The 12,187-nt window shown below is 37.4% G+C and overlaps 1 protein-coding gene across 1 annotated transcript in view; it reads right to left on the bottom strand.

The window, feature by feature from the left end:
- The window catches only part of CFAP47 (cilia and flagella associated protein 47), a 390,193-nt gene that overhangs the window by 133,835 nt on the left and 244,171 nt on the right, over positions 1 to 12,187 (bottom strand). The window contains exons 33-36 of the mRNA XM_066357757.1: positions 11,714 to 11,778; positions 10,262 to 10,407; positions 3,291 to 3,405; positions 2,286 to 2,512 (exon numbers count right to left, since the gene is read on the bottom strand). Of these exons, the coding sequence (XP_066213854.1) occupies positions 2,286 to 2,512; positions 3,291 to 3,405; positions 10,262 to 10,407; positions 11,714 to 11,778 (553 nt within the window). The remainder of the gene's footprint in view (positions 1 to 2,285; positions 2,513 to 3,290; positions 3,406 to 10,261; positions 10,408 to 11,713; positions 11,779 to 12,187) is intronic.

The raw sequence follows: 12,187 nt of genomic DNA, 5'->3' as shown, positions 1-12,187 counted from the left end.
AACAATTTGATAAATGCAATAATAAAAACAAAAAGTATGCTGGGTTCCAAAGAGAATGCCAAGAGATGAGGAAGAAAAACAGAAACCACATACATATATAAAATACTAGAAAGAAGATTCATGGGCAAAATCCATTTCCCTCAAGCATTTTTTATTTCAATAAAATGCTTTGGCAGGAGGTGAAAATGAAGAAAATGAAATTAAAAAACAGAAAGAGAGAGCTAGAGCACACATTTAAAGTTGGAAAAGGTCACATATTGAACATCTTTATTGTAACAGTGTTTCTAAATGTTCACATACACCTTCCCAAATTCACTGTTTTATAGAGCAGAAGGAAGCATTTTGGTAGGAGCTGAAAAGAGGCATCAGGTTCTTACGTGCAAAAAGTGCATGGGTGCCGCAGAGGGCGTTCACAGCCTCAAGCCTTGATATTTTGAACTAATCAGAATTTAAAAATCCAGGTCATACCTAACATATTATCACTGTTCAATATTTGCGATTTAGCCTAAGTGGTGGCACAGTGGACAGTACATCCACCTGGAATGCTGAGGACCGAGGTTTGAAACTGCAAGGTCCTGGCTTGAGTGTGGGCTCATCTGGTTTGAGTGTGGGCTCAGTGGCTTCTGCATAGGGTCACCATCTTGAGTGTGGGATCACAGACATGACCCCAGAGTCTCTGGCTTGAGCAAGGGGTCACAGGCTCAGCTGGAGCCCCCCGGACAAGGCACATATGAGAAAGCAATCAATGAACAACTAAAGTACTGCAACTATGAGTTGATTCTTGTCATCTCTCTCCCTTCCTGTCTGTCTGTCCTCTGCCCTCTAAAAAAAAAAAAAAAATCTGTGATTTCTATTATTGATTATAACATTCTGTCAAAAAACCCTCCACATCATTGAGTACTTTGCTGCAATGTATGTAAATGAAGGTAAATCTTAAACAGCAAGGATGAAAACATTTATCATTTACTCCTTCATTGAACAGTTTCTGTGACTACCTTTGGCAAGGCACACATTTTTTTCTAGGAACTGGTGGTATACAAGTTAACTAAACAAATATCTTCTCACAAATTCCTGATGGAGACACACATGAGAAAACACATATAAATATACTACTCCCAGGTAATAAACTGTATCAAATAAGAAAACGAAAGGAAATTTAGGATTTGGAGAGTGACTCATAGAGGTAAGTGATGCTTTTAGAAAATATCTAGGTTGCTAGAGCAGAATCTCACTAAGAACACAGGAACGGACCTTAAGTACACGAGGGAGGCAGCCCTTAATATCTAGAAAACAGTACAAAGGAAGTGCACAGGCCACGGGGAGCACACTTTGGGAACATGAAGAACAGCAAGGGACCTGTGCTGAGGGAATGGCAGGAGTGAGTGGGCTCCAGAGGAAAGCTGAGATCAGGGAAGGAGTTGGGACTGATCAGAAGGCTCATGAATGCCATCCTAGGGGTGTTGGCTTTTATTCTAACATGAACTGGCACAACAGTAGAGGAGCAATGTGAATAGGTTTACACATTAGAAGAATCACATTAGCAGCTCTGTGGTGACTAGACTGTACCTTATTTCCATTATAGAACAGAATGTAAGCTGTAACAATAGAGTCTATATTAATAGTAATGATAATAGCAACAATGTCATACAGATAAAAAGTACTTACTACATACTAGGTTGTATACTCAACATTTTATATAGTTACATCACTTACTTTCCATAAATTACCAACATCTTCAGATTAAAAATTGAAGTTTGATGATTTTTAAGTAGTCAGCCCACAGTCACACAAGTGGCAGTGTTAATGTCTAGACTCTCAGGTCATCTGATCCCAGGGATGAACCTCTCTAGATACACAACAGAATGTCCTGGGCAACCTTTAGAACATATCCCCATGCACTCCCTTCCAGAGAGTTGTATTTAATCACTCAGGAGCGGTACCTAGGCATTAGTACGATTTTAAGTTTTCTAGAGCATTCTAACGTGCAGCCAGAATTGAAGACAACTGTGTATTAAGCAACTACAATGTAATGCCTAAAATTAGTAGAATGCTTAGTTACTGCTAATTCAGTTATTATTACTAAAATTAGTAGCAATGCTAAAATTAGTACAGTGTTCTTCAGGTTTATTTTTAATGAGGTAAAATAGAAAAGAAGCTACTGAGCGGTCGTTCTCAAGGCAACCAGAATTCATCTTTTTTTCTACGTATAAATGTTAGGATGAAGTAACCTGCGTGTACATTTGAAAAGAGAGAACAATTGAAGCACATCATCTATCTGTACGCACCTCAACCCTGGTCAGTCCCAGGAGGGCGATGGCCACGCGCACGCTGCTGCTTTCTAGAGTACCTGTGATGGATCTTCGTTGGTACTCTACATCAGACATCTGCTGTTTTGCTGCAAAAGCCAGTGCCTTTTCTTTGGCTTCGTTCATCAGAGGAAGTATGAGGTTTACACTTAGCATGTGCTTCGGTTTACACTTCAAGTAGAGAACTGGCTCTTCCTCATGAACCACTAAGGGAATCAAAAACATTCATCACTGCAATGATCTTTATGCCCTTGACATTATCATTCAGGATAGACTTGGAGGTTTGAAATTTAAAACTGCCATGGTGGTCTTCATCAAACAGAGTAAAAATAAATAGTTAACACATTTCTAGTAGTACTAATTCTGTAGTTCAAGAATAAGTCTTCGGAAATTAAAAATATTTTCTTGGTACTCTCTGAAAAGAGGTCTAGTGAAATGATTTTCATAGTAGCATCATCAACATGATAAAAAAAAATTCAGTGACTTTTGTGCTCCTATCAGTGATCAGAAGGTATGGGGAGTAGAAATAAATGTAAAGAAAGACATCTGTCGAGGACTGGCATGAACTGTCATTTTCTTTCACGTACAACCTTATACTTTAAACTAGAATGTATATTACTGACATAATAAAGTTATAATCTAATTATATATTGGAAAAACTTGCTATGAAGAAACTTAGGTAACTATATGAGGGACAGTCCCATCCTTCAATATTATAAGTGAAATAAAAAATATATATATATAGCCTGACCTGTGGTGGCGCAGTGGATAAAGCGTTGACCTGGAATGCTGAGGTTGTCAGTTCAAAACCCTGGGCTTGCCCGGTCAAGGCACATATGAGAGTTGAAGCTTCCTGCTCCTCCCCCCTTCTCTCTCTCTCTCTCTCTCTCTTAATCTCTCTCAATCTCTCCCAATCTCTCTCTCTCTCCTCTAAAATGAATAAATAAATAAAAATAATAATAAAAAAATATATATATACTCTACCTTCTGGTGTATTTTTGCAGTCATAGGTATGTGAAGTCCTAGACATCATTGCAGGTAGGACAGAAGGCAAGGGGATCACACCTGTTCCTTCTACAGCATATACTAATTCTCCAATCTAAAACACAACCACACAATAATAGTAAATTCTAAAAGCTGAGACAAAATTAGGATAAATCTTTCTGCTGCGAGCGGAATTTGCGTGTTATAAAAACATCACGGCATTGTGCATTTTAAGCAACATATGCCCTAAATATGTGGAGAAAGGAAAGGCTTAAATGTAGCCCTACCATAGTGTGGAGGAAGCTCTGCATGCAACACAACACGGAGTTTGGCTTAAGAACATCCCAGGATCACACTTCCCAGCAGTTAATCCTTATAGCTACAAATATTCATGGCAGATTGCTAGCTTAAACACATAATCAATCAAGGAAGACATTTCCCCCTTTACAGTGCAATTTATTGTTGGAGAGGAGTGACATCATTTTTGCAGGGTATCTGGGTTCCCAAGAGTTTTATTTCAAAGCACAGGTTTTCTAACTCCCTTTGATGGATGAAAGGACAAATAAAATGTGGTATATAAAGAAAACTGAGCATTATACAATGGAATACTACTCAGCCATAAGAGAGGATGAAATACGGCCCTCTGTGACAACATGTATATAGAGCTTGAGAGTATCATTGTAAGCAAAGTAAGTCAGATGAAAAAGGACAAGAACCACATGATTTCACTCATATGTGGGATATAAAACAGAAAGCAACAAACGAACAAACAAAATAAACAAACCTATAGACAGAGATAGCAGTATGGTGGCCACCAGAGGGAAAGGGAGTTGGGAGGATGATAAAGAGGATAAACAGGCTCAAATACAAGGTGAAGGAAGGAGACTAGACTGGGTGGTAACACACAATGGAATATACAGATGGTGGACTATCAAATTGTACACCTGAAACTTACATAACCAACATCACCCAAATCAATTTACTTTCAAAAATAAAGTACAGGTTTTCAAAGCAAGTATTGAGAGTCTGAAGAGCTTTTAGAATAAATAATGAGGCAAATAGAACAAAAGTATAAACAAAGAGAGTGACAATAAAGTGAGGTCGATGCAAAGGCAGCAACATGACACAGAGAAAGATTAACAGAGGTGGACAAGCCTACTTTAATCCTGATACTCTCATTTATTAGCTACTAAGCCTGAGGCAAGTTTACTAGAGCTCTGAGTGCTGGTTTCTTCCTCTGTGAAATGGGATGAACAATATTCCTTCATTTTCAGAACCTAGAGACTAAGTGAAAAGAAAGGAGAGAGGGAAAGTCTCAAAAGACATATCACACAATCAGAATGGATAAATATTATTCAGACCTCAATTCTGAGTGGTAGCAGAATATGCCACCTCAAAATAGGATTGTTGGGGTTCAAGACATGCCACCCCCAAATATGTCACTTTATTATATCAACGATTTTGAGCTGTAGACATGTGAAAAATAGCAACTACAGGGAAAGGCTTTCTCTTATCTGCCTAGAGACAGATCCTCCAAAAGGAATTCAACTGTCATAAATCTCCTGGGAGTTTCATCAACCAAAGGCTGACTCTTTTCACAGGAGAAGAGACTAGAAGTTGACACTGTACCCAGACAAACTGTCACAAACTATCACATCTCCCATTTATTATTTCAAAGACCCATTCGTCTTTCCTAATAAATCATTTACTCTCCTAAACGGCTGACATCCCTTTTCAACTTTCCCTAGTAAGATGGTATTTATGCCTAAATTCTAAGCTACATTAGGAAGTTGTTTGGTTTTCCTGGGTATATTGCATTTATACAAAAGGTATACATCTTAATAAACTTGTTTGTATTATTACTGTTAATTTTTTATTACAGGTGGGAGTTCTTAGCCAAGAACTAAGAAGGATAGAAAAAACATTATTTTTTCTTCTCTACATTTCAAACAAAGAAATTCAAAATAAAATGACAGGAAAAAAAAAACACAATCATGAGACAATCAGGAAAATATGAACAATGCTCAGATGTTTAATGTTATTAGGAAAAAAGTTGGCCCTGGCCGTTTGCCTGAGTGATAGAGCATGGGTCCCGCATCTGGATGTCTTGGGTTTGATTCCTGGTCAGGGCACACAGGAGAAGTGACCATCTGCTTCGCCCTTCCTCTCCCCATTCTTTCTCTCTCTTCTTCTCCCTCTCTCTCTCTCTTCCTCTTCCACAACCATAGCTCGATCAGTTCAAGCACATTGGCCCCAGACACTGAGGATGGCTCCAGAAAGCCTCCACCTCAGGTGCTAAAAATAGTTCAGTTACAAGCATGGCCCCAGATGGGCAGAGCATTGGCCCCAGATGGGAGTTGCTGGATGGGTTCCAGTTGGAGCGCATGTGAGAGTCTGTCAATTTGCCCTCGTCTCATTTCCAAAAATGAAAAAAAAAATTACAATATTTTATTTAGTAGTAATGCTATCCCAGCTATGTCAAATTTTTGTTATTGTAGAGACAGTTACTGAATTATTTATGTATAAAATGATATGATGACTGGGATTTGCTTCATTAGAATCATGAAACATATCTGGCCATGCACTGCTGAAGATGAATGAAGGGTACCAGGGGGATTTATTATAGTTTATCATCATCTATTTCATATGATAATGCCCCATAAAATTTGATTATTTATGATCCATAATTATCTTCAGTTCATGCTGAAAAAAGAAATATGGAAACTTTGAATGTTTTAGATTGTTCAGCATTTAAATCTGTGCATACCTGGTAATAATTAGAATATTATATATAATTTATACAAAGTAGTTTTTCCTAAACAGCTATGTACTTTGCAAACATAAACCCAAGCTAGTGAATTGAACTGTGTTGTGTGAATGTGTTACCACAAATATAACTGAGTGATCAATACTGATGTAAAATTTTCAATGATAATTCAAATAGAGTACAAATGGATAAGTTCAACAGAGACCGAAAAAAACAACATATTAATATTTACTGTTATTTTTACCTTTTTGTTATCCTCTTATCTAAAAATCAGTTGTTTTATCCAAAATATAGTATTCATAAAACATCAGACTCAGGGAGTATAGTTATCATAACTTCATGTTATTGTTTTTTTTTTAATCTGTGCTGGGATGAAACCTGATCTATAGTTTGTCTACTCCATGAATATAAATACAGACCCATTGGAGTTGATACAAAAGGAACAAACTACTATTTGCCATACTGTTATTCTTAAATATAAATTATTAACAGCTTTCCACCCTTCAATTAGCCAATGGAAATATCAGTAACGAAGTTTCCATTCAATTCTGTTTAAATCCATATATTACAGAGAATATATTATCATTTCTCAAAAAAATTACTTTATTTGTTCACTTTCAATATATTCTTTTTATTAAAAAATGTAATATAATGGAAAATAATGTATGTTTTGCCTGTGTCAGAAAATTATTCAGGAACTGTAATCTGTAGTATTATCTAATTAGTTCCCTTTACATTCCTTGAAATAAAATCAGACCAGGCAAGAAATGCAAATGCAACAAAGAACTCTTTTAAAGTACAGAAGCCCCTTACCTTCCAACTCTGGAGGCTGTGACAAGAAATGGCATTATCTGACACCTAGCAGGCACTTGTCAGTGTGTGCTATTCCAACAGTCACCTATTACATTTCCTTTCTGCTCTTAATTGGCATTTACCAGTTGGCATGTTTACTTAGATTTATATTATTATATTTTCCTGGAAGATGCCACAGCCCAGGGTTGATGCGAAGAAACCCTCACAAAAGATATTTTGTTCTTCCTGTGTATCTAGTTAAAGGAAGTCTTTAAATAACACTGATACATGCAACTTTACAAGACCAGCTGTCAATGACCCAGAAAGGAGGAACACAAAAACTGCACTGGAAGGGAAGTTTTTATTCCACCTCTTCTACTAATTAGCTGGGTAACCTTGGGCAGGTCATGGATGCCCTCCAGATACAAATAAACTCAATTTTAAAAAGAAAATTCTAAAGCATTTCTAGACAGAAAATCAACATGTTGCATAGGTGTTAAATTTTATGTTTTTGTTTGTTTGTTGTTCTTTATCTTGGGGCTAGATCTTCCCAGTTTTTTGTAATTTATGTATTTGAATTGGTTGAACATTATATTATTTTGATGGATAAAAAGACCCATGAGAGCTAAGCTAATTCTAAAATGTTAAATTCTGTACACTAGAGAGGGATCACTAATCAATCATTGTAGATGATTATTTGACTCTGCCATAATTATAATATGAAACTGACTATGAAGAATAATCACTGTTCTTTTAAAATACTATTTTTCATAGAAAGATTGAGCTAGGAGACTCAGTAAGGGTAAGAAGTATAAAAAGATTCGTATGCCTTCACTAAAAAAGTTTAGCCTTCTTAACACGATTTTAACACAATCTTAATTGCATGCCTGAATGATAATTCTGCAGATATATTGAGATTAAATTGTTGTAGACCATGAATCAACAAGAAGGCCTTGCAGGGTCCTACACCTGAGAGTGGGCACCCATGTCCTGTAAACTTTCTATGTGACTTGGCAAGGCTGAAACTCTCCCTGGTACCTGGGGCCCTGGTGTCAGACTGGACGAATTTGCATAAGTTGTTCAGAGATGGTGATTCCCACCCCAGCTTCAAGTCAGCAGTATCTGGGCAGTACTTCCGATGTGCTCTGACCAAGTTTTGAAAACCGAAAAGGACAATGAAGAACTGAAAGGTAAATCTACCAGGGGAAAGAAGGACTCTGCTTTGGGTCAATAAAAAGGCTCATAGGTTGCTGGGAGACGGATGGTTAGGTCACTGCAAGTGGTTTCTACTGGAAGTCACTCTTAACCCAGGCCCCGTGTCAAGGATGCCTGCTTGATGTCACTGCCTCTTGTACATGATGAGCCTAGCAATGCCAGGTGGTTTCCTATTTGAGGACCTAAGACTACATGGAGCAGATATTCACATGGACTCCACAGTGAACACAGAGTCCCAAGGTTGTGTCAAGACATTGCTTTGAGATTTGTAGTGTTTATCTGCCTTGTATAGAGACCTGTCAACCACTCCTCCCAGCAGACACAACTTCTCAGGGACTAGGTAGGTCATGATTTCATCTGCCCCTTCCACAAAGAAAAGATATGTCTTTGGATTTTTGACATCTGACAGCATGGGTTTTTTAGGGCTTCTGTAGGTTTTCTCTTAAGGTAAAAAATTCTATGAGCAGTGATGGGAAGTTTAACAAAACTATTTTTACTTTCAAAAAGCCGTTACAGAATGCATTTCATTTTTTTATTTGAAAGTTTGAATGAAACAGCCAAAGTGAAACAAATGGCTTTTCCTTGATAGCAGTGTTAGCAGAAATGGTTTTGTTTTACACATGGAAAGCTATCAAATTAAGGCCTAATTACTTTACAGTTTTCAACAGGTGGCTCTCAATGGCAGAGCAGTTATGACACATTTAATAAGAACAGGCCCTAACTAGGTGGACTTGGATATTTGATTATTTATTTAAGCGTGTAATTGCATTTTTCAATATAATTAGCAATAAAATTAAATGTGTAAATTAATAGATGTGTTTTCCTCACATAAGTTATTGTAATTCAATGCAATCCTTTACATTAAGGGCATTATTTCTCAATTGATAACAATATAATTTTGTGATTATTTTTCCTAATAATTTTCTCTGACAAGGACAAATTATATGTAATCAAAAGTCATGTTTTCATAAATTGACATGTCAAGTATATTTCTACTTTAATTAATTTAGATAAAATTTATGGAAGCAAATATTAATTTTCTAATAGTCTAATTTAAAGAATACAATTAATTTCCTTACTATGCTATTAAGAATCAGCCCTAGCATTTTTCTACAGGTATTTTATAAATTGATATAAAAGAGATTGTGAAGCATTTGACTAAACTACTACTTTTCACAAATTTTTATATAGAGGAATTCAGTTAAATCCTGAACTCCTTTAAAGGGAATAAAAAACAATATTTAGCATTACTATCAAATAGCACCATTTTTCCTAAATAGTAATTTTAAGTGTAAAATTAGACTATATTTTATATATTTCACAAACTATATTATTTTTACATGTAAATGATCCCATAGACACCAGGTACATAAAATATCTCTTTCTAGTTACCACTATTTCATTGCATTGACATTCAAAACAGTGCATAACTGATACATAATTAATATATTTGGGCCTATATCCTGAGGGTTATAAATTTCCTCCTCAGTTTAACACATGGCAGTGTCTTTCTAGAAAGGGATAATGGCATAAAACTTTTTCTCTAGAGACAATCTCTCTCTCTCTCCCACCCTCTCCATACCCTATACCCCCTCTCCATCTCAGTCTTTCACTTTCTCTCTGTCTCCCTCTTTCCCTTCCTTCTTCTCCTCTCTTGATCCTTCTCCTTTTCGGGCTTTAAGGAAGCAAGGTGCATGGATCCTTGAGCCACTAGGAAATTAATTCTGCCAACAACTTCTGAGCAGTTGGAAGCGGCTTACTCAAATGGACCTCTGTGGAGAACCCAGCACCGGCCAACCCCTATTGAAAACTTGACAGGCTGCAGGCAGGGGACCCACCTAGGTCATGCCTGGACATTAGATCTATTGAAAATGTGCTATAATACACGTGCGTTGTTTTAAACCTCTCAGTGTTTGATAATTTGTTATGCAATGGTAGATTCATACAGATAGGGCTGCAGCAAGGTTAGGCATGCCTCCACTCTGATTCCATGGAACTTTCTTATGAGGCCATTAAAAAATGTTTGCACAACTAGTGTAACTGCTTATTCTTGAGGATAAGATCTTTGTTTGGCTACTAGAAGGCTGAAATTGTTATCTAATTTCTAGAGTCTTTAGTTGCCATCAAGTTACCCATACTAGTTATCCCAGTAAAGTGTCAGGCCGGATGAAAGCCCCAACCACGGATTTGTTCTCACATTTTTGTTACTGAGGATGATGATGCAGTAGCGTGTCTCCATGTCAAACGGAACGAAGCAGAGCTCCAAATACATAGGCTTTCCCACTTGCATGTGAAGAACTGGTGTGGAGCAGAAGTACTCTCTGATGAAACTGGATCTAATTGCTGCAAAACATACAGCAGTTTGTTTACATGTCATTGCATAAGTGCTGTTGAAATAAAGCAGCTGTTTCAATTAGGGATTAAAGTTTTGGAATAAATAACAAAATGTTCAAAGCATTAGCACACAAATTTAGAAGATGACATATACATTTGTTAATAAAAGTACCAGTGATCCTAGTACAATCTTGATATAATAAAAATGCAAAAATTTTCATACATTGTTAAAGATGCCTTAATAAATAATTTCTTTACAAAGGGAACTTCACTAGTGTTAAAATTAGCTTGATATATACACATAAACAGCAAAACTGTCATCAAAGAATCTTTAAAGTTCTGGGGGACTATGTAATGGTTAACAATACAGAGGATAACAAACAAGTGGAACTGTTGGCTTTAAAACATGTCCACACATTCTTCAACATCGTCTTAAATGTGGTGATATGGTAGATCAGTGTTAGTGTTTTGATCCCAATGAACAGTATACTAGAATGTAGCAATAGTCAAGAAGAATGACTCCTGGTACCAGATCAGAAAAGGTAATACAACTTCTTTATTATCTCCTTTTCTTGGTTCACCTGCTTTTAGAATCAAGTTATCTTGTGAAGAAGCCTAGGCCACACGGAGAAGCCACATATAAGTGTCCAGGCAAAGAGCCTCACCTGAGGTCCCAGAAGAAAGGCATTAATCATCATGTTGCCAGCTTATTAATATCTAGCTACCTATGCTAACAAGCAGACATGTGAGTCAGGAAGCCTTTGGGATGGCTCAAAACCCAGCCTCGACCTGACTGCAACTGCAAGAGTCACCTAGCTGAGGCCAGTCACCCTGGAAGTGTGAGAGATACTAACCCTATTACATTTTTATTGTTTAATGCCACTACATTTGGGGTGGTTTATTTGTAGCTACAGATAACCAGAACAGTCCTATATCCATTTTCCTGTCCAGCATTGTACCCATATTTTCTAAATCTTCAGTTCTTTCATAACACAAAGTAATCTGTGTTCTTATCATTTTAAATATGGTGATACTTGTCACCTAAATAGGCTAAAGCAGTTCAGAATAAGCCAAAAGAAATGTCAAGGTCATGTATCTAAATATATTCACTGTACAGGTGCGAAAATTAAGACCCATCAGTGAAAGGAAAGATGTGAGCAGAGTCATAAGAAGGCTGAGGACCAACACTTCAGCCTTCCATTCAGTCTGCAATCCCTACGCCTTGACAGTCTGTCTATAGTTTCACTTCATGGAATGCTCTGTACATAAAAAGTATACATGGAAACACATAAAAGTTTTTATTTGAGGTACTCACAGGTTCTCAGAATTCTTGGTGCCTGAAAGGCGTCCTTATCATATTCAAGGTTACTCCTACCATCCCTGTCATAAGTGAATAGAAAAACAACATCAACAACACAGAAAAAAAGTCATCAACAATTTTTTTTTTTTTTTCAGTAAGAGGAGGGGAGGCAGAGAGACAGACTCCTGCATGCGCCCTGACCAGAATCCACCCAGCAAGCCCACTAGGGGGTGATGCTCTGCCCATCTGAAGCCAGTGCTCTGGTTGTTCAGCAACTGAGCCATTTTTTTTTTTAGCAACTGAGGCAGAGGCCACAGGAGCCATCTTCAGTGCCAGAGGCCAACTCGCTTGAAGCTATCAAGCCATAGCGGCAAGAGGGGAAGGGGGGGGGGGAAGGGGAGTGGGAGGGGTGGAGAAGCAGATGGGAACTTCTCCTGTGTGCCCTGATCGGGAATCCAACCCGGAACATCCACAAACGGGGACAATGCT

Source organism: Saccopteryx leptura, chromosome X, assembly GCF_036850995.1.
Source record: "Saccopteryx leptura isolate mSacLep1 chromosome X, mSacLep1_pri_phased_curated, whole genome shotgun sequence".
Lineage (NCBI taxonomy): Eukaryota > Metazoa > Chordata > Mammalia > Chiroptera > Emballonuridae > Saccopteryx > Saccopteryx leptura.
The sequence above is the reverse complement of the archived record's forward strand: the minus strand, read 5'-3'. Positions and strand labels throughout refer to the sequence as shown.